A 24,207-nucleotide genomic window follows, 5' to 3' on the forward strand; every position below is an offset into this window, starting at 1 on the left:
TCATCTTAGCAAATCTAAGAGGTGTGTAGTGGTACTTCAGAGTTGTCTTAATTTTCATTCTTTTATCAATAATGATTTAGAGTACCTTTTCATATGACTAGAAATTGTTTTAATTTCTTCATCTGAAAATTGCCTGTTCATATCCTTTGAAGAATGACTTGAATTCTTATAAATTTGAGTCAATTCTTTATTTATTTTAGAAATGAGGCCTTTATTATAACCCTTGCATGTAAAAATGTTTTCTCAGTTTATTGCCTTCCTTCTAATTTTGTCTACATTGGTTTTGTTTTTACAAAACAAATTTTAACTTAATCAAAATTATCCATTTTGCATTCAATAATGTACTCAGGTTCTTCTTTGGCCACAAATTCCTTCCTTCTCCACAAATATGAGAGATAAACTATCCTCTGTTCTTCTAATTTACTTATAATATCACTTTATGTCTAAATGTCTGAATCTTGTTTCAGCCTCTGATCTTATTGGGATTGGTTCTTGTTTATCCCCATTTCAATCTTGGCATATGGTGTTAAGTGTGGGTCAGTGTCTAGTTTCTGCCATACAAATTTCCAATTTTCCCAGCAGTTGTTTGTCAAATAGAGAGTTCTTATTCCCAAAACTGGAGTCTTTTGGTTTGTCAAACACTAAATTACTATAGTCATTGACTATTTTGTCCTGTGAACCTAATCTATTCTACTGATTGGCTATTCTTTTTCTTAGCCAGTACCAAATGGTTTTGATAATTACTGTTTTATAAAATAGTTTTAGGTCTGATATAGCTAGGCCACCTTCATTTGCATTTTGTTTCATTAATTCCCTTGACATTGTTGACTTTTTCTTCTTCCAGATGAATTTTGTTATTATTTTTTTTCCTAGCTCTGTGTAGTAATTTCTTGGGAGTTTGATTGTTATGGCACTGAATAAGTAGATTAATTTAGGTAGTATTGTCATTTTTATTATATTAGCTTGGCCTTCCTATAAGCACTTGATATTTTCCTAAGAGATTAGACCTGACTTTATTTGTGTGGAAAGTGTTTTGTAATTGTGTTCATATATTTCTTGACTTTACCTTGGCAGCTAGACTCCCAAATATTTTATATTATCTATAGTTATTTAAATGGAATTTCTCTTTGTATCTTTTGCTACTGGACTTTGTTGGTAAAAAATGCTGATGATGTCTGTGAATTTATTTTGTATTCCGCAACTCTGTTAAAGTTGTGAATTGCTTCTAGTAGTTTTTTCGTTAATTTTCTAGGATTCTCTAAGTATACCATTATATCATCTGCAAAGAGTGATAATTAGGTTTTCTCATTACTTACTCTAATTCCTTTTTAATCTCTTTTTCTTCTCTTATTGCCAAAGCTAACATTTCTAATACAATATTTAATAGTAATGGTGATAGTGGGGAATCTTGTTTCAGCCCCTGATCTTATTGGGATTGGTTCTAGTTTATCCCCATTACATCTGATGCTTGCCGATGGCTTTAAATAGTTGCTATTCATCATTTTAAGGAAAACTCTATTTATTCCTATCGTCTCTAGTGTTTTTAATAAGAATGGGTATTGAATTTTGGCAAATACTTTTTCTGCATCTATTGAGATAATCATATGATTTTTGTTAGTTTGATTATTGATATAATCAATTATGCTAATGGTTTTCCTAATTTTGAACCAGCCCTGCATTCCTGGTATAAATCCTACTTAGTCATAATGTATTATCCTGGGAATAATTTGCTGTAATCTCTTTGCTAATATTTTATTTAAGATTTTTTCATCAATATACATTAAGAAAATTGGTCTACATAATTTATAAGAAACCGAACCATTCTCCAATTGATAAATGGTCAAAGGATATGAACAGACAATTCTCAGAGGAAGAAATTGAAACTATATCCACTCACATGAAAGAGTGTTCCAAATCACTACTGATCAGAGAAATGCAAATTAAGACCACTCTGAGATACCACTACACACCTGTCAGATTGGCTAAGATGACAGGAACAAATAATGACAAATGTTGGAGGGGATGTGGGGAAATTGGGACACTAATACATTGCTGGTGGAGTTGTGAAAGAATCCAGCCATTCTGGAGAGCAATCTGGAATTATGCCCAAAAAGTTATCAAACTGTGCATACCCTTTGACCCAGCAGCGCTACTACTGGGATTATATCCCAAAGAAATACTAAAGAGCGGAAAGAGACATATATGTGCCAAAATGTTTGTGGCAGCTCTTTTTGTTGTAGCTAGAAACTGGAAGATGAATGGATGTCCATCAGTTGGAGAATGGTTGGGTAAATTGTGGTATATGAAGGTTATGGAATATTATTGCTCTGTAAGAAATGACCAGCAGGAGGAATATAGAGAGGCCTGGAGAGACTTAAATCAACTGATGCTGAGTGAAATGAGCAGAACCAGAAGATCACTGTACACTTCAACAACAATACTGTATGAGGATGTATTCTGATGGAAGTGGAAATCTTCAACATAAAGAAGATCCAACTCACTTCCAGTTGATCAATGATGGACAGAGGTAGCTACACCCAGAGAAGAAACACTGGGAGGGGAATGAAAATTGTTAGCACTAATATCTGTCTGCCCAGGTTGCATGTACCTTCGGATTCTAATGTTTATTGTGCAACAAGAAAATGATATTCGCACACATGTATTGTACCTAGACTATATTGTAACACATGTAAAATGTATGGTATTGCCTGTCGTCGGGGGGAGGGAATAGAGGGAGGGCGGGGTAATTTGGAAAAATGAATACAAGGGATAATATTATAAAATATATATATATAATAAAAAAATAAAATAAAAATAAAAAAAAAAGAAAATTGGTCTAAGCAGGAGGAATACAGAGAGGCTTGGAGAGACTTAAATCAACTGTTGCTGAGTGAAATGAGCAGAACCAGAAGATCACTATACACTTCAACAACAATACTGTATGAGGATGTATTCTGATGGAAGTGGAAATCTTCAACATAAAGAAGATCCAATTCACTTCCAGTTGATCAATGATGGACAGAAATAACTATACCCAGAGAAGGAACACTGGGAAGCAAATGTAAATTGTTAGCACTACTGTCTATCTACCCAGGTTACTTATACCTTCGGAAGCTAATAATTAATGTGCAACAAGAAAATGGTATTTACACACATATATTGTATCTAGGTTATATTGTAACACATGTAAAATGTATGAGATTACCTGCCATCGGGGGGAGGGAGTGGAGGGAGGGAGGGGATAATTTGGAAAAATGAATAAAAAAAAAAAAAAAAGAAAAGAAAATTGGTCTATAATTTTCTTTCTCTGTTTTGACCCTACTTGGTTTAGATATCAGCACTATGTCTGTGTCATGAAAAGAATTTTGTACAATTTCTTCTTTCCATATTTTTCCAGAGTTTGCATAATATTGAAATTGATTGTTCTTTGAATGTTTAATAGAGTTCACATGTAAATCTATCTGGCCCTGGAGATTTTTTCTTAGGGAATTGATTAATAGCTTGTTCAATTTCTTTTTCTAAAATGGGACTATTTAAGTAATTTGTTTCCTCCTCTATTAAACTGGACAAATCTATATCTTTGTAAATATTTATCCATTTCACTTAGATTGTCATATTTATTGGCATACAGTTGGGCAAAATAGTTCCTAATTATTGCTCCAGTTTCCTCTTAATTGGCGGAAAGTTCATTCTCTTCATTTTTGATAATAATAATTTTATTTTCTTTCCTTTTTCTGATCAAGTTAACTAAAGATTTGTTGCCTTTTTTTTTCACAAAATCAGCTCTTAGTTTTATTTGTTAGTTCAAGAGTTGTTTTTTTTTTTTTTTTTTTTTACTTTCAATTTTATTAATCTCCCCTTTTGTTTTCAGAATTTCAAATTTAATATTTACTTGGGGGTTTTGTATTTGTTCTTTTTTTTAGCTTTTTTAACTGCATGTAAAATTCTTTGATCTTCTATTTCTCTATTTTATATAAGAATCTAGAGATATAAAACTTCCCTTAAGGACCGCTTTAGCTGCAGCCCACAAATTTTGATATGTTGTCTCATTTGTCATTCTCTTGGATGAAATTATTGATTGTGCCTATGATTTGTTGTTTCATTTACTCATTCTTTAGCATCAGATTATTAGTTTCCAATTAATTTTTAGTCTATTTTTCCCTGGCTCTTTATTAAATGTTATTCTTATTGCATCAGGATCTGAAAAAGATGCATTTACTATTTTTAACATTTTGCGTTTGATTTTGAGGTTTTTATGCCCTAATATATGGTCATTTTTTGCATAGGTAGAGAAAAAAGTGTATGGCTTTCTGCTTCCATTCAATTTTCTCCAAAGACCTATCTTACTTAACTTTTCTAAAATTCTATTTACCTCTTTAACTTCTTTCTTATTTATTTTGTGGTTCAATTTATCTGGTTCTGAGAAAGCACTGATTCCCCACTAGTATAGTTTTGCTGTCTATTTCTTCTTGCAATTCTCTTAACTTCTCCTTTAAGAATTTAGATGCTATACCACTTGGTGCATACATGTTTAATATTAATATTTTTTCATTATGTATGGTACCCTTTAGCAAGATATACTTTCCTTCCTTATATCTTTTAATTAGATCTATTTTTGCTTTTGCTTGATCTGAGATCAGGATCACTCTCCCAAGCACTATATTTCTAATTGTGAAATGAAGAGCTTTGGAATGCTAATCAACATAATAAAACCAATTACAATTCCAAAGGACTGTTGATGAAACATGCTAACTATTTACAGAGAGAGAGCTGATAGATTCAAAAGTCTTTTTTTTTTTAAACATGAATAATGTAGGAATTTGTTTTGCTTAATTATACATATTTGTATCCAGTTCCTTTTCTTTTTCAAGAGTGGGTAAAGAGGAAGTGGGAAGGAGAAAATTCAGAACTGAAAGTAAAATAAAATTGAATTTTAAAAAAAATAAAGGTTTTTGTCTTCCCTTAAAAGAATTTTAGGCATTTGAGAACAAGTGAGGAACAAACAATCCTTTTCTTTGGGGGCTAAGGAAGAAGTGGGAGTCTTTTACATAATCATCATTAGCACTTACATCATATGGTAATGTTTACAAAGGTTTTACATATATTGATGAAATTTGAAGTGACCATTAATTTTCCTATGTTCAAAAAAGTATCCAAATAACACTCATTTCAAGAATCATAATATTAAGGTGACACTTACCTATAGGAGGAAATCTGGGCTTTGGTTGGAATTTGATGCTCTAACTCTGTTACGTTAGTGTTCAGGAAATTTAGGAGATCTATTCGGCATATGTGACACAGCAGTTCCTTCAAGAAGAGCAGATTGCCCTCTTCCAACAAACCCTTTTCTTCAAGTATCTCGAATAATTTCAAAGTATCATTGATAAGTTCCTGCTTCCCCAACGGGATGTAATCCAAGCAGAGGAATTTCAGAGCAATCAACTCTTGACTATCTATTTCTTCTGAAATCTTGCACAGAATTTCGCGGAAATCCATGTTTATCAGAACTTAGGAAGGTGAAGTTCTAACCTGAGAAAAGAAACACTATATTTTAGTTTAAGCAGATAAATTCTTAGTTGCAAACAGCCCAATGTCTCTTTCCTGTTCAATTGAAAGTTTTCACTTTCAGAGAGGATATTTCTCATTATAGTCAGTCTGTTTTTTATTAAATATAATGAACTTCAAATTCCTCTTCCCAACTAAACTATAACTGAAAAGTACTTTCTTCATGGTTATTCCTGGTACATAGTTATTGCTTGATAAATGGTAAGCAAAAGAATGGAATTAATACTGAATCATTCCAATGTATAATCAACTTTCTCTTTTGTTTTCCTATTGCCCATTTTATTTGGCATATAATCAAAAGGGACTTTATATATAGATTACTTAACTGTTTCATCTTTTCCCTTTAACTAGACTTTAAACACCTAGGGAGATAAGGATCATGTCTTTAAAAAGTTAACATCATTTCAATGTGGCATATCACAAAACAAGTACTTGTGTCCAGAAAACCTGAGTTGAGAAAGAGATTAAAGGAATTAAAATATGTAATGAGGAAACCAAATTATTACTCTTCGCTAATAATATGATGGTATATTTAGAGAATCCCAGAGATTCTACTAAAAAACTATTAGAAATAATCCACAGCTTTAGCAAAGTCACAAGATACAAAATAAACCAAAAATAAGTCATCAGCATTCTTATATATCACTAACAAAATCCAACAGTTAGAGTTACAAAGAGAAATTCCATTTAAAGTAACTACCGATAGTATAAAATATTTAGGAATCTATCTGCCAAGGGAAAATCGGAAACTATATGAGCAAAACTACAAAACACTTTTCACATAAATAAAGTCAGATCTAAACAATTGAAAAAATATTAAATGCTCTTGCATAAGACGAGCAAATATAATAAAGATGACAATACTACCTAAACTAATCTATTTATTTAGCATTATACCAATCAGTATCCCAAAAAATGACCTAGAAAAAATAACAAAGTTCATATGGAAAAACAAAAGGTCAAGAATTTCAAGGGAATTAATGGAAAAAAATCAAATTAAGGTGGCCTAGCTGTACCAGATCTAAAATTTTATTATAAAATAGCAGTTACCAAAATTATTTGGTATTGGCTAAGAAATAGACTAGTTGATCAGTGGAATAGGTTAAGTTCAAAGGACAAAACAATCAATAACTTTAATAATCTAGTGTTTGACAAACCCAAAGACCCCAGCTTTTGGGATAAGAACTCACTGTTTGGCAAAAATTGCTGGGAAAATTGTAAATTAGTATGGTAGAAACTAGGCATTGATCCACACTTAACACTGTATACCAAGATAAGGTCAAAATGGGTTCATGATCTAGGCATAAAGAATGAGATTATAAATAAATTAGAGGAACATAGCATAGTTTACCTCTCAGACCTGTGGAGTATGAAGGAATCTGTGACCAAAGAAGAACTAGAGATCATTATTGATCACAAAATAGAAAATTTTGATTATATCAAATGGAAAAGTTTTTGTACAAACAAAAGTAATGCAGATAAGATTAGAAGGGAAGCAATAAACTGTGAAAACATTTTTACAGTCAAAGGCTCTGATAAAGGCCTCATTTCCAAAACATATAGAAATTTGACTCTAACTTATAAGAAATCAAGCCATTCTTCAATTAATAGTCAAAAGATATGAACAGACAATTCTCAGATGAAGAAATTGAAACTATTTCTAGCCATATGAAAAGATGCTCCAAGTCCTTATTAATCAGAGAAATGCAAATTAAGACAACTCTGAGATACCACTACATACCTGTCAGATTGGCTAGAATGGCAGGGAAAGATAATGCAGAATTTTGAAGGGGATGTAGGAAAACAGGGACACTGATACATTGTTGGTGGAATTGTGAATACATCCAGCCATTCTGGAGAGCAATTTGAAAGTATACTCAAAAAGTTACCAACTCTGCACACCCTTTGATCCAGTAGTGTTATTACTGGGCTTATATCCCAAAGAGATAAAGAAGGGAAAGGGACCTGTCTGTGCAAGAATGTTTGTGGCAGCCCTCTTTGTAGTGGCCAGAAACTGGAAACTGAGTGGATGTCCATCAATTGGAGAATAACTAAATAAATTGTGCTATATGAATGTTATGGAATATTATTATTTTGTAAGAAATGACCAGTAGGATGATTTCAGAAAGGCCTGGAGAGACTTACATGAACTGATGCTGAGTGAAATGAACAGGACCAGGAGATCATTATATACTTCAACAATACTATATGATGATCAATTCTGATGGACGTGGACACCAATAGAGCAGTAATGAATTGAACCACCTACATCCAGCGAAAGAACTCTGGGAAATGACTATGAATCACTACATAGAATTCCCAATCCCTCTATTTTTTGTCCACCTGAATTTTCGATTTCCTTCTCAGGCTAATTGAACAATATTTCAAAGTCTGATTCTTTTTGTACTGCAAAATAACTGTTTGGACATGTATACATATATTGTATTTAACTTATACTTCAACACATTTAACATGTATTGGTCAACCTGCTATCTGGGGAAAGGGTAGGGGGAAGGAGGGGAAAAGTTGGAACAAAAGGTTTTGTAATTGTCAATGCTGAAAAATTACCCATGCATATATCTTGTAAATAAAAAGCTATAACAAAATAATAATAATAAACATATACAAAAAGAAAAAAAAAATCTTTCCACAAAAAAAAAGAAAAAAAAAAAAAAAACTGACCTCAGAGTCATGAAGACCTGGATTCAAGTGAGGCCCTTTACACATACTGACCTTGGGTTCCGAACAAATTATTTCACTTTTCAATGTCCCAAGCAACTCTATAAGAACAGAAAGTGGACTATTTTAAGTGAAGCCAAGATGGCACATGTTTCTTTCTGATCTCCTACAACCCTCAGAATAATTTGCAAATCCAGCCTCTGAATTAGTTCCAGACTGGCAGAATTCATGAATATTGGGAGTGCAACAAATTACCAGCAGAAGACAATTTTGAACATCACCAGAAAAGGTCTGTTTCAATTGGGCACAGAGGGAGGCAGGCCAAGTGCAAGCAGGCTGAGCACAGACCAGTGCAGCCAGCATAAAGTCCCCAGGCAGTGCAGAGTCCACCAGGCAAAGAATCTACAGAGAAGAATCTACAACAGTGTTGTTTACTCTGCCCTGGTTGCAAGCCAGTATATCAGCAGAGAAGCTAAAAAGCATCCAACACAAATGCAAAAGGTAAATAGTGAACCCTGAATTGCCAGAATCTCATGGGACTTGGCCACACTCACCCAGCACGGACTCAGCACAGCCACTGCCACTTGTAGAGGAAGCTTGGAAAACCTCCCCTGCTCTAAAAGCAGGCCTTAACTTAAAAAAAAATTGAGTAAAAAAGTAAAAAGAGCTCTTACAATAGGCAGTTTTGATGGTGAAAGAGAAGAGATTTAAGAGATTTCAAACCCTGAGGAGACTAAAAGCAGATTGTCTCCAGATGAAGCCCCAAAAGGTGATATGACTTGGTCCCCATCACAGAAGGCTCACCTAGAAGAAATTGAAAAGGATTTTAAAGGAGAGATAGAAAAAAATTTAGGAAAGGAAATGAAAACTTTGCAAGAGGGTTTGGAAAAGGTATATAACTCATTAAAAGTTAGATTTGATAAAATGGAAAAAGAAAACAACTCTCAGAAAAACAGAATTTGTGAAACAGAAAAAAAAATAATTCCTTAAAAAACAGAATTTGTGAAATGGAAAAGAAAAATAACTTTAAAAAACAGAATTTGTGAAATAGAAAAAAATTCCACAGAACAAAACAACTCATTCATTTAAAAGTTCAATTGGGCAAAATACAAAAAGAAGCAAAAAAAGTAAATGAAGAAAATAATTCACTAAAATTCAGAACTGAATAAATGGAAATGAATGACAACTAAGTATTAAGGCATACTAACTTCATAAATGCAGAAAAGCAGGAATATTAAATGCACCCTTTTTGCTCCATAAGGCAATAAAATTACATTCAATAAAGGACCGTGGAAGTATAGATAGAAAATCATAGTAACAATCAGAAATTTCATTAAAAATAACAATAAGATAACATACCAAAATTTGTGGGATGTAACCAGAGCAGTACTTAGGAGAAAATTTTTATCTCTAAATATAATCATAAAAAGGGAAAGGAAGTCATGTGTACAGTGATACTTTTTTTGTTACGACAAGGTTTTGGAAATTGAATGTATGCCCATCAGTCAGAGAGACTGAATAAATTGTAGTATTGTATATATTGGAATACAATTGTTCTATAAGAAATGGTGAGGGGGTAGCTAGGTGGTGCAGTAGATAGAGCACCAGCCCTGAAGAACGAAATCATAAATAAATTGGAGGAACATGGGATGGTTTACCTCTCAGACTTGTGGAGGAGGAAGGAGTTTGTATCCAAGGGAGAACTAGAGACCATTATTGATCACAAAATAGAACATTTTGATTACACCAAATTAAAAAGTTTCTGCACAAACAAAACTAATGCAAACAAGATTAGAAGGGAAGTAACAAATTGGGAAAACATTTTTACATTAAAGGTTCTGATAAAGGCCTCATTTCCAAAATATACAGAGAATTGACTTTAATTTATAAGAAATCAAGCCATTCTCCAATTGATAAATGGTCAAAGGATATGAACAGACAATTTTCAGATGATGAAATTAAAACTATTTCCACTCATATGAAAGAGTGTTCCAAATCACTATTGATCAGAGAAATGCAAATTAAGACAACTTTGAGGTATCATTACACACCTGTCAGATTGGCTAAGATGACAGGAACAAATAACGATGAATGTTGGAGGGGATGTGGGAAAACTGGGACACTGATGCATTGTTGGTGGAGTTGTGAAAGAATCCAACCATTCTGGAGAGCAATCTGGAATTATGCCCAAAAAGTTATCAAAATGTGCATACCCTTTGACCCAGCCATACTACTACTGGGCTTATATCCCAAGGAAATACTAAAGAAGGGAAAGGGACCTGTATGTGCCAAAATGTTTGTGGCAGCCCTTTTCATAGTGGCTAGAAGCTGGAAGATGAATGGATGTCCATCAATTGGAGAATGGTTGGGTAAATTATGGTATATGAATGTTATGGAATATTATTGTTCTATAAGAAATGACCAACAGGAGAAATACAGAGAGGCTTGGAGAGACTTACATCAACTGATGCTGAGTGAAATGAGCAGAACCAGAAGATCATTATACACTTCAACAATGATACTGTACGAGGATGTATGCTGATGGAAGTGGATATCTTCAACATAGAGAAGAGCTAATCCAATTCCAATTGATTAATGATGAACAGAATCAGCTACATCCAGAAAAGAAACACTGGGAAATGAGTGTAAACTGTTATTTTTACCTTCTGAATCCAATTCTTCCTGTGCAACAAAAAATTCGGTTCTACTCACATATATTGTATCTAGAATATACTGTAATATATTTAACATATATAAGACTGCTTGCCATCTGGGGGAGGGGGTTGGAGGAGGAAGGGAAAAAATCTGAATAGAAGTAAGTGCAAGGGATAATGTTGTAAAAAATTACCCATGCATATGTACTGTCAAAAAAAAGTTATAATTATAAAATAAAATTAAAATTAAAATTAAAAAAAGAATTATATGGGGACTACACAAAGATGCTCCTTTAGAGGAGATCATAAGATGCTGTGCTACAGTGGGCACAAATGCTTATTATACCCAGATTATGATGAGCATGGGAAAATGGGGTCCCTTTTGGCAAGGGACTTCTAGAGAAACTTGTTGATGCTTTCAGTGTGGAAAAATAAGGCATCTGAAAGCCCAATGTAGGTATAGAGATAGAATGAGAAGACAGGGTGAAAGAAGACTCAAAACCCTATATCCAAAATGCAACTGAGATTTCCACTGGGCCTCAGAATGTAGATTGACCCAGGGAAATGAGAGGTGGAGCCCAGCTCCAAAGTCTCAAACAAAAAACAGGTGGGGCATGATGGCAGTCAAGGTTATACCCAGAGAGTCTTTAGAAGTTCAGTACCCTGATATCAATCACCAGAGAAGCAATCAGATGGCAGAAAGGGATTACAATTGGGGAGAATACAGGCTTTTTAACCTGACAGAAGGTCAGTATCCAGTATGAGAAGCTCCAGTGTAATTGCCAGGTGATGAGGAGAGACCTAGAAAGTGGTAAATAGAAGGGACTAGATAGGTTAACTGCTTGGGAAAAAAGGTTTGCTTATATCTCTACAGATGGAGAAAGAATCAGATAGATGCCAATGAGCATCTGGAGAAAGACAGAAAAAGAGAAAAAAACCTCAAAACAAAGGAGAAGACCTAAAAAAAATCTGACATTGAAAGAGCAGAACCAGCAGGAATCAATGGATTTCCTGAGATAAAAAAGTGTTGATAAGATTGTTGCAGAACTTAAAAATCAGCAGGAATCATTGGATCCCCTTAGACAAGATAGGACTGTTACAGAACTTCAAAACCAGCAGGAATTATTGGATTCTCTGAGACATGATCAGACTGATACAGGACTTCAAAAATTGCAGGAATCATTGGATTCTCTACACAAATAAAGTAATGGATAATAGATTCCTTTCGGACTATTTCTAGGAATTATGAACATGTATAATTCTCATGTTGATTCATGTTATTTGTCACATTACTACTAGCCTGTATTACTATGTAATTACATATAATTTATGTAATTATGTGCAATACCTCCCATGTTGATGGATTTATGTATACCTGTTTCAAGTGAGACCCTTCAGAAACTCATTAATCTGATTTTATTCCCTTGGTGTTTTCATCTCCCTTCCTGAGATGTCAAGGAGGACATGATCACCTCCTTTATGGTGTTTTCACCCCTTTTTTGAGGAGTCAGGGAAGGCTTGATCACCTTCTTTTTGGGGGTCCTCACCTCCTTGAGAAGTCAGGGAGAGTGACCACCTTATGTTCTAAAACAAAAGAAAGCGGGAGATGTTATGAGCCAGAACTCTGAACTTGAAACAAGGAGCTAAGTCAGTGGAATTGATGAGACAATGATTATCTAATTTAGCATGGTTCAGTATGATTGATTTAATCTTACAACAAATAATGGTTTCCTAGTGATATAATGATTGGTTTACACTCAGTATAGAGCATATAAGCTAGAAGCCTCAGCCAGGATTTATTTGGAGAAATTCAGAGTCAGAGAAGACAGGTGGGAGCTCAAGCTCTCCAAACCAAGGAGAGAGGTAGGCCTTTAAGAAAGCTAACCAGGCCCCAGAAAAGGAGACAAGACTTTGAAAGAGATAATAAAGGATTTGGACTTTAACCCCTGGCTACTCTTGTGGAGATTATTGAACTGAAATGAAGGCTGCTCCCAAGACTTCCAGAGACCACCAGGAAAACTGAACAAGAGAACATTACACAAGTCCGTCACAGATGATCATCATAGAATCTTGTGTTACTGTGTACAATGTTCTTTTGGTTCTACTCACTACATTTAGCATCAATTCATGTAAGTCTCTCCAGGCTTATCTGAAATCATTCTATTGATTGTTTCTTATTGTATGATAATATTCTATTATATTCATAAACCATAACTTATTCAGCTATTCCCCAACTGATGGGCATCCACACAGTTTCCAATTCCTTGCCACTATAAAAGAAGCTACAAACATTTTTGTACATGTGGATTCTTTTCCCTTTCATGGGAATAATTAGATAGCAGATTAAACATTTTCTCTGATTCCCATCACTTTTCAAACCTCTCCAAACAAAAATTAAGTACCAAAGATACAGCAACTTCAGCTGTTTCCATGGTCTAAGACTAGGACATCAAGAATCTAAAATGTTAAAAAAAAAAAAAAAAAAAAGACACTCACTTATCCTGAATTCATTGGGCACTCCTCCACTGACCTCCCATGCTATTGGCAGTGAGGTTGTACTAGCAGAACCTCAAGAAAAGACATACATTTACAACAAAACCACTTCTGCTTCCTGGCCCTCTCCCCTTTACAATGCAGTGGAAACTCAGGCTCCAGGTTTCATAAATTCTCTCAGGCCACAATAGCAAACTTGGTCCCAACCCTACAGGGGGAAAAAAAAAAAAAAAAACTACTAGATGAGAGAACTCAGGAAAAAAAAAAAAAAAAAAAGAAAAAAAAAAAAAAAAAGAAAGAATGGGACAGATCACCAAAACAGGAAGCTATGTGAATGGGGAGCTTTGTAAGCTCTAAGGAAAAGCACAACATTCAGCTGGAGTCAGTTGTTAGGATTCTCACAAGGCACTAAGACAGTGGAATTGATAGAGACAATAATTATCTAATTTAGCATGGTTCAGTATGATTGATCTGATCCTACAAGGAGATGTTATGGGCCAGAACTTAAAACAAGGTACTAAGTGGAATTGAGGAGACAGTGATTTAATCCTACAGCAAATAATGGTTTCCTAGTCATATAATGATTGGTTTGTACTCAGTATACAGTATATAAGCAAGAAGCTTTCAAGACCAGACACAGAAGCCCACTGAAAGCTCTCAGAGGAAGAAACAGATTCATTCCATCTTTGTGCTGGCTGGAGGCTCAAGTACAAACCTTTGGATTCGGAGACATTAGGGCTCCCCCCCAGCTTCCTTAGAGGCAGAAGCTGGCAGAGGAAAAAGACTAGCGGCAGGAGCTCTTGGGACCAAGAAGAGAGATAGGCCTTTAATAAAGCTAACCAGGCCCAAGGAAGGAGACAATAAAGGATTTGGACTTTAATTCCTGGCTGCATTCGAGGTGATTGTTGAACTGAACTAAAATTAAGGCTGCCTCCAGAGATCCCAAGGAGACCTCAACAGAGAAGATTACATTTTTTAGAGAAGAAAAATATTACAGTCAGTTCTGACTATCCAAAAATTAAATGGACCAGAAACCTATGAATTACCCAGTGTGAACTGTGAACTGTGAACTGTGAATTACCCAGTGTGAGAGGATTCTGAGACACTTTAAGATATAGCCCTGAAAGAAATCACAATAAGAGGGGAAGGAGTGATAAGGAAAATAAAAAGGAAAAAAAAGAGTGAAAGTACCAAACATTTCATGAAAAAGAAAACTCAAAGAACCAGAAATATTTAAAAAAAAATAACTCACCAGGAAAAGCAGTTATAAAGAATGAAATGTGGTTTCAGAAATAGGAAATGAGTTTAGTCATCTATGAATAAATAATGCAAAATGAAGGGAAATGGTTAAGTATTTGATAAGACAGAGGACAGGTTCAGAGGGGACCTACATAAGGAGAATATGGAACCACAACATACTGTTTCTGAATGATTCAAAAGAGATATGAGAATTTTGAGAGCAAAATGTATGTCCTGCACAAAAATAATAAAATAGAAAAACTTAAATCTGCATTCACCAAGGTAACAAAAGAGAGAACAATAGATTAGAAATATAAATATATAGAATTGAAGAACAACCCAGAAGAAAAGAAACAAAAAAGAAAAGAAAGAAAATATGCTTACCATGCAAGAAAACACACTGAACTTGAAGACAGGATGCATGTCTGATGCTCTATCTTCCATGATACCTAGTTGCCCCCAAATACAATGATTGAGTGATGGTGGTAGAGCTTGGAAATGGATATGGGGAGCAATAAATATTCCCATAAGGAGGGCCAGGAGAAGGGGATAGGGTAATGAGTGAAAGTGCAACTAGTGCTAGAAAAGGAAAGCTGTGCAATCAGAGGGAAGCTTAATCTCTGTGAGTACAAGATGATTGAAAGGGGGAATAAAAGAAAAGTTTTAAAATGAAAGCAATCTTCTTATCTATATCTTTTAAAAAAAATCTTGCTGTCTATCTAAAGATACAAAAACAGATTTTAAAAGCAGTCCCTGTCCTCTGAGACCATCTGTTCCATTAGGGATTTCCACAACTAGAACTGTGCTTCCAGCCCTGATCAGTTTCTGAATTCTAAATTCACATCTCTAACTGCCAAAAGGTATATCTAGCCACACCTTATCTTAAAAGGAACTCAACTATTCTCTCTAAACTTGCTCTTCCTTTTACTTTCAAATCAAATCTCTTAATAAATGCTTTAGATTGTATCTCCTCCAATCCAACTCCTTTCATTTTCCATTTAAAACAGTCAACAAACAAGACTTCTCCCTCAAAATGATTTTATTTAGTGACTTAGCTTCCAAAGATTTAATTGCCATTTCTATGCTGATCATTCTCAAATCTACCTTTCCTGCCCCAATATCCAAATGCCTTTCAGAAATTTCAAACTGAATATCCTCTTAAATATGTTCCCTCCAAAAAATTTATTATTTTTCCTTCTAAACCCTCCTCCAATTTGTACTTTCTGTATAGGGTAACTAGTCTACAAGTACAAAACCTAAGAATCATTCCACACACTTATACACAAATTTGTTTCAATCTGCATTCAAAGTTAATCAGTTCTCTTAGTAGAGAGGATTCTTAGTCAAGTATGGGTTAAAGTAAGATCTCTGAGATTCCTTCTTGCTATAATATTGTAATTCTATGATTATCACTCTGATTTCTTTAGAACTTATTTCCTTATATTTTTTCCTTCTGGATTACTCCATACTTTCCTCACCAATTCCCCATTCTTTCTATTACTTTGTTTAAGTTATACATTATAATCATATTAAGCATATTTCTACATTATTCATATTATGAAAAAAATTAAAATAAAATGGAAAAATCAAAAAAAAAAAAAAAAAAAAAAAAAAAAAAAAAAAAAAGTGAAAATAGTATGCTTCATTTACATTCAGTGTTTATAATGAGTCTAAGCCAAAAAACTCTATTAACTTCACTCCCTAGCTCCCCTATAGGGGAAAACAACATGCACACATATATACAAAGCAAGTTATATGTGAAATAAATAAGAAATAATTGACATAGGGAAGAGGGGTTGGGGAAAAGCTTCCTCTTAAAGATGGGATTTTATTTGGGAGAAGTCAAAATCTCTGCAACATTTTTCCTATATACCACCTCTTATCTACAGACACTGCCACCAGTCATCACCTCATGACTTGATTATTGCAATGTGGCAAGTGGGGGATGAAGGTCTCTGCCTGTTTTAAGTCTCCAATCTGCCCTACATTTAGCCACCATAATGATTTTCCTAAAATTCAGGTCCAAATATGATCTTACATTCCCCACTCCCCCACCTATACACACTTAATAAATTCCACCACACCCATTTTGCAGCCAGGATTAAACTGACAGCACTGTGCTCCAAACAAAATGGCTGACAAAAATTTTCAAATACATCCCAATCAAAATTGGAACTCAAAATCTTATAAAAATGAATGCTAAAAATTTTCTTGACATATAACTGGAGGAAAAAAATAGAATAATAGTTAAACATTTTAAAAATAGCTCCCAGTCCAGTCCATTAATGTACAATCTTAAGATTATGCATAAATTTCAGAACAAAGAGGGCAAATTCCAGTATTTTTTTCCCTGTTGAGCCATTTGTTTCTCAGCAATGTTCCATGTACATAAATAAGTGTATCTATAAAATATTCATTATCCCTTAGGGGTATGTAACATCCTAGTGTGACTTGATTGAGCCAAGCAAGAGAACAGATCAAAGCTGATCTGTTTTATTTAATTTTCCACTTGAGAAGGTAGAGGAAGAGGTGAGAAATTAATGTAATTCAGAGATAAAAGACATTTTTATGTATTTAAACATGTATGTTTAAAGTAAAATAAAATTAAATAAAATCAGCATGATTCTAATCAATTTCATTCTACTTTTTGGTTGAATAAATACCAGTGGGAAAAGCATAAGGAAGTCACTTTTACTTCAATATTGAAATTTAAATTCCTGAGTTAGAGCTTCACATCATAAGATATTTTCTATGTATAAAGTTCTTCATTGTCATTTTTGTTATTTATTGTCATCTGTATCAGAATTATCTATGTTTGTTTTTTAAATTAAGTTCTCTGTGTTATATGGACTGGAGAAAACAATCTTAAGCTTCAAAACTAATATAAAAACACATAAATTCTTTCACATAGTCATGTGGAATGCATGATAGGGTGATGCAACTTTGGTTTGTTGGAAATATTTTCAACACTTGTGATTATGGCCCATCAGAGTTCCCTTCAACATTTCTGTTGAAATCATCAAATCTGTTTTGGTGCTTTTAAAAATGTCAAAAGTAATTTTAAGATTTTATTGTAGTTAGTTGTTACTTTTTTTTTAAATTTGCCTGCTCTAAATTAAAGCATATGCTCAGAGGTAAATCATTGATGATTTATAGTAGCTCCTCTATATTTTCCTGATATTTCCAAAGCTGGTTGCATTGTTCAGAGTCTTTTAGTTTCCAAATTCATGTAAATGTAATAAAACAAGCCACCTACACAAAAGCCATTATAATAACTAGACATCTTTAAGATCTAAAAATTTAATTTAATTTGTTGAATACACATTAAAAAAAAAAAAACTTTCCAAAACTTGTTATATGCCTCAAACTGAATCCATAGTATATACTTATAACCCAGAACCAGGAGAAAACAAAACAAAACAAAAAAAAAAAAAAAACTTGGGCTGGCTTTAAAATACTGATATAGGATAGGTGGAGCCAAGATGGTGAAGTACAGGAATAGTCAATAGTCAAGTTCTTCCAGTTTCCCTTATGAACAATTCTAAAATAATGTCTCAAATCAAATTCTGGAGAGACAGAACAAAGGATTGGGTGAAACAAATTTCCAGCCTAAGACAATTTAGGAGGTGGACAGGAAAGGTCTGTCTCAATAAGATGATAGTCAGGCTATAAGAGCAAGTCACCCTTCATGACCCCAGAAGCATTTGCATTGGCAGCAGCAACTTCAAGAGCTCTCAGCCCATGGCCAGTTGGAAAGAGAATGAAAGGGATTCTTTACCGTAGGATTCAGAACCCTGTTAAGTTGTTCAAATGCAATTCCTATGTCTCAATTCCAAGACAAAGGGGAGCATTAACAATTGTGGCAGGGGCCCTAGACAGGGTCTTAGGGCCAGGAAGAGTGCTCATGATAGTGGCTAGATGACAATAAGTTTTCTTGCTAAATAAAGAACAGAACAGAGGCCAAGAGAATAGTAACTACATCTTAGAAGCATTAAAAATCTATAGCATCTCCTTGCTCCCCACAAACACACACACACACACAGGGATAGCTCTGAAAGTAGTAGTATAAAAAGCCTGAAGGATGGAACAGTGCTCCCTCCATACCAGCAGCAGAGCCTAATTTTAAAAGTCAAGAATTAGGCAGGAAAAATTAGCAAACAGCAAAAAAGAACATAGATATTTACTGAAATAGAGGACTTTCAAGCATTCAAGCAAAAGACCAGAGATGATAGAAAATTTGACTTTCAAATTCAAAACTCAAGAGAAATATAAAAAGATAACCATGAAAGAGAAATCATATGGGAATCAATAATGTTTAAATGTTTACATTCCAATATGGGAAAATAATAATTATAACTCCTAAGAATTTTTCTCTTTAATAAAGTAGTTAGAAGGAGTACACATAGAGGGCATGAATGTGACAATGACAATGAGATAATTTTTAAAAATAAAATTAAGAGGTGAGAAAGAGAGATATCCTGGGAGAAGGGGGAAAAAGAGGGGAAAGAGAAATGGGAAGAATTATAGCACGCAATAAAAAGGAATTTGGGGAAGGTGGAGAAAGCACTTAAATCTTCTCTCATCAGAACTAACTCAAAGAGAGAATAACATACACACTCAGTTGATTATAAAAACATAAAGGAAATAAGAAAAGAAAAGGTGCCAACAGAAAAAGGGTGAATTAAGGGAGGTAGTGATTAGAAGCAAAACAGACTTTTGAGGAGAATAGAGTAAAAAGAGAAAAAAGGATAAACAGTGTGGGGAAATGGATTAAGGGAAATATACATTTATTTATCATAGCTGAGAATGGGAATAAAATGAACTCACTCATAAAATGGAAGCAGATAGCATAATGAATTAAAAATCATAATCCAATATTATGCTTTTTACAATAAATACATTTGAAACAAAGAGACACATAGAATAAAAATAAGGGGCTGAAGCAGAATCAATTTTGCTTCAGCTGAGGTTAAAAAAGAAGAAAGCAAAGGTAGAAATCACAATATCAGACAAAGCAAAAACAAAATTAGATTTAATTAAAAGAGATAAGCAAGGAAACTACATTTTTCTAAAAGGTAGCATAGACAATGAAGTAACTCCAATAATAAACATATATGCAACAATTGGCATAGCATCAAAATTGTTCAAGGAAAAGTTAAACAAGTTACAGGAAGAAATAGAAAGCAAAACTATACTATTAGGGAACCACGAATTTCGTCTCTCACAACTAGATAAATCTAATTATAAAGTAAACAAGAAAGAAATTAAGGAGATAGATGGAATTGTACAAAAGTCAGCTATAATAGACCTCTGAAGAAAACTGAATTGGGATACAAAGAAATATTTTTTTCCCCAGCTGTGATGGCACCTTCACAAAAGTTGAACATTAGAGCAACTAAACTAAAACTATATTCAGTACAGAGCCATGAAAACATAGAATAAAAATTAATTGGAAACAGTAATTTAATTAAAAGAATGAGTGGATCAAAAATCAAATCATAGGAACAATCAATAATTTCAACAAAGAAAATATCATGAAACAACATACCAGAATTTATGGAATACAACCAAAACAGTACTTGGGGAAATTTTTTTTTTAAATTCTGTACATAGGGCAGCTAATTGGCTCAGTGGATAGAGTGCCAGTCCTGAAGTCAGGAGGACTTGAGTTCAAATACGGCCTCAGACACTTAATACTTCCTAGATGGTGATCCTCAGCAAGTCATGTAACCCCATTTCCCTCAGCAAAAAAAAAAAAAAAAAAAAAAAAAAAAACATCAATATAGAGAAAGAGCAGATCAATGAAATGGGCATGCAGCTAGAAAAAAGAACAAATTAAAAATCCCTAATTAAACACCAAATTGGAAATCTTGAAATTGAAAATTAGAAAATTTCTGAAGTAATAAAAAAAACTAAGAAAAGGTTTTTATGAAAAATAAATAAAAAGATAAATAAATCATTGATTTGATTTTTTAAAAAAGAAACAAAACAAAATTACCAGTATCAAAAATGAAGAGGGTGAATGTACTGCCAATGAAGATGAAATCAGAATAATTATTAGGAGAAATTTTGCCCAATCATATATCAATAAATCTGACAACCTAACCAAAGTAGATGAATATTTACAAAAATATCAATTACCCAGATTATAAAAGAGGAAATAGAATACTTTAAAAATCCTATCTTAGATCTTAAAGGAGGGAAACGGACCCACATATGCAAAAGTGTTTGTGGCAGCCCTTTTTGTAGTGTCTAGGAACTGGAAACTGAATGAATACTCATCAATTGGAGAACTGCTGAATAAATTATGGCATATCTGCATTTTGTTTTCTTTCTCAGGTATTTTTTTTCTAGATCTGATTTTTCTTTTGCAGCAAGATAACTGTATAAATATGTATAAATACATTGGATTTAACATATATTTTAACATATTTAACATGTATTGGACTACATGCCATCTAGGGGAGGAAGTGAGGGGAAGAAGGGAAAAATTTGGAACAGAAAGTTTTGCAATGTTGAAAAATTACCCATGCATCTGTTTTGTAAATAAAAAGCTTTAATTAAAAAAAAAACCTGTCTTAGTAAATATGGAAATATGTTTAGAAGAATTTCACATGTTTAACCTATATTGGGTTACTTGTTGTCTAGGGGAGAAGAAAAAGAGAAAAAGAGGGAGAACATTTTAAAATACAAGATTTTGCAAAAGTGAATGTTGAACACTATCTTTACATGTATTTTTTAAAAATATAAAGCTATTATAAAAAAAAAGACTCTTGGTTTAAAAAAAAAAACTTATCTTAGAAAAAAGAAATTGATAGAAGCATTATTGAACTCAATGAGAAAAAATCCCAAGACCAGATGGATTATTCTCTCCAGATATGAGAATTCATAATACAGATCTCAAATTAAGAAACTTTTTTAAAACATTAGTTTTGCTGTCCAAGCTTAAATAATAATCACAAAATATAAATGATCCTAAAGGACATAGGATCTTTAACATTCTGCTTGTGTAATCTAAAGAGGAACTAAGAAGGAGTTTCAAAAAATATGTAAATAACATGTCAAGGGACAACACTTCTCTCAAAATGATCATAAAGCTTTATGACTGCAACTTCTCTAAGGCAATCCCAATAAACTTTGGATAGAAAATGCCACTGGCATCCAGAAAAACAACTATGTAGATTAAATGTAAATCAACACATGCTATGTTCACTTCTTTTTTCTGTTTTTTTTTTTCCTCTCCCATGGTTTTTCCTTTTTGTTCTGATTTTTCTCTCCCAACATGATTCATAAAGAAATGTGTATTTACATGTAAAATGTATGGGATTGCCTGTCATGGGGGGGGAGGGAATAAAGGGAAGGGGGGATAATTTGGAAAAATGAATACAAGAGATAATATTATAAAAAAATAATTACTCATGCATATATACTGTGAAAAAAAAATTCTAAATAAAATTTAAAAAAAATTATGTTAAACAAAATTATGCTAAATAAAAAAAGAAAAGAAATGTGTATTTAAAAAGCTAATATATATGTATAACCAGAAAAAAATAAAACAATAAAGGGGGGGAAGGGAAATGATTTCATTCTAGCCATACCACTTGAATTGGCATGATAAATTCGCTAGAACCTCCAGTTTTATGTCTGTCACTGCAGCCCAGTGAAAGACTGGCTAAATGTCAAATTAGATTGAGAACTTTGAATGATGATTGAAAAATCCAAATTCATTGAGAATAAACATATTGAATAACAAGTCATTAATAAAGCTCAGTATAGCATAAAAAAGATGTTAAAGAGATTTACAAAACTATATGAAAGTGCCATTCTGCTAATTAATTTTTCTTGTTTTGGAAAATAATTATTTTCATCAAAATATCACTTATTTTAACATGTAATAATTTGATATTTTTAAATGAATGAATTAACAAGTGTATTTTTTAAATCAATAGATATGATCCACATAAATCAGAGTGTTACTCAAGGAATGAGACGGAATTTCAACACAGGCTATCTTTCCCTTGGTCAAGATTCTCTAGTAATATACTGGAGGCAGAGCTATGAAGAAACATTCCTTCTAATAAGCTCATCATTTTCTAGCATTCCTTTCATCTCTTCTCAGACCTCACATTGCTCCCCTCCTTCCCACTTTCTCATCTGAGAACTTGGTCTCTCCTACTTCGCTGAAAAAAACAGAGGCCATTCATAGAGAAGTCTCATTTCTTCCCTATATCATCTCATATCACTCAGATGCCTTTCACCTCTATATCCTTTTTCATCACTGCCTCACATAAAGATGTGGCCTTTCTATTTATCTCATTTTATTGTGTCTTCTCCAGCAAACCATTCCTCTATCATCTCCACTCCTATTAATCCTCATTCTCCCACCATCTATTGGATTTTTCTCTACTGCCTAACACATCAGTAAGAACAAAAATGTCACCCCCAAGGTTCCTCCTCTTCAGTCCTCCCTCCTGAGTCTCCTGAATTCATTCTACGATGTCCGATGTCTCGTCATTCATTCACCCCGAAATCCCAAGACTTCACATTGGAAATAGAACCCTCTGATCCTGAGTTCCACCCAGAAACTCCATCTTAGGAGGTTGCCGGATCAATCGCATATTCATTCTATTTCAACCCATCCTCATGAATCTCCCATTTTTTTTCACTAATATCTCATATCTTATTTCTCCTTTTATGTCTTCTTCCTTTCTACTGTGAGCTCTTTGAGAAACAGGAACCCTTTTTGTATCCCCACTGCTTAACACAGTGCCTAACACATAGGCACAAGATAAACGTTTATTGACAGACAATCCACACTTTCTCTTTCGTTTTTTTCTCTTCTCTAAAGTCTGTTTCATTCACCTGAAGCTGCTTTCTCCAAATTTACCAATTACCCCTTAAAAGCAGACCCAATGTCCTTTTTTCAATCTTCGTCCTTCCTGTCCTCTTCTCTTCCTCTATACTGTTTCCCTTGGTGGTTATCAACTTCCATGGACTCCATTATCTTTTCTAAATTGAACTATTTAATCCAGTCCTAACACCTCTGTGTGTATGTGTCTATCTGTCTCTATCACTCTTTGTCTCTCTTCCTTTGTATCTCTGTCTCTTGTCTCTCTTTCTCATCCCCCTCCCACCTGCCTCACATCTACAACTTCCCGCCAAAAATCTGAGCGCCCTTCTACCTTTCCAGATTTCTTATATCCCTTCCACGTACTCTCCAATTTTCTTACAACTTCGTAACTTCTCCCCTTCTCATTCACTCTTCAATCCAGTAACAATGGCCTGTTGCATCTGGGACAATCTCCAGTCGTCCTAATCTTGCTACTGGAGGAGAGAGTGAGATTGATGCACAGCTCTGCCTCATTTAAATCCAATTCTCTTGCAAGTAAAGACTTCATTTCCCTGAAGTCTTTGGTCCTCTTCACCCAGGAAGGACGGAGTTCAAATAACACACACTATACTACACCTGGCAACTTAAAGCATGTTCACTAGCTGTCTTTCATTCAAGGAACTCTCCTTCCCCAACTGGGTTTTCCCGCCTTCAAGTTCCAGCTAAAATTCCACTTTCTGCAATGGT

At 33.9% G+C, this 24,207-nt stretch overlaps 1 protein-coding gene across 3 annotated transcripts in view; it reads right to left on the minus strand.

Moving 5' to 3' along the window:
• CASP8 (caspase 8) overlaps nt 1-24,207 on the minus strand; it is a 51,666-nt gene that overhangs the window by 26,931 nt on the left and 528 nt on the right. The window contains exons 1-2 of one of the 3 annotated variants that reach the window (XM_074299076.1): nt 24,097-24,114; nt 5,201-5,529 (exon numbers count right to left, since the gene is read on the minus strand). In XM_074299076.1, coding sequence (XP_074155177.1) covers nt 5,201-5,496 — 296 coding nt within the window. In that variant the 5' untranslated portion in view covers nt 5,497-5,529; nt 24,097-24,114. Of the gene's footprint in view, nt 1-5,200; nt 5,530-23,812; nt 24,065-24,096; nt 24,115-24,207 lie in introns of those variants that run through there. The other 2 variants (XM_074299075.1, XM_074299073.1) reach the window with 2 other exon arrangements.

This window comes from Sminthopsis crassicaudata, chromosome 3, assembly GCF_048593235.1.
Source record: "Sminthopsis crassicaudata isolate SCR6 chromosome 3, ASM4859323v1, whole genome shotgun sequence".
NCBI lineage: Eukaryota > Metazoa > Chordata > Mammalia > Dasyuromorphia > Dasyuridae > Sminthopsis > Sminthopsis crassicaudata.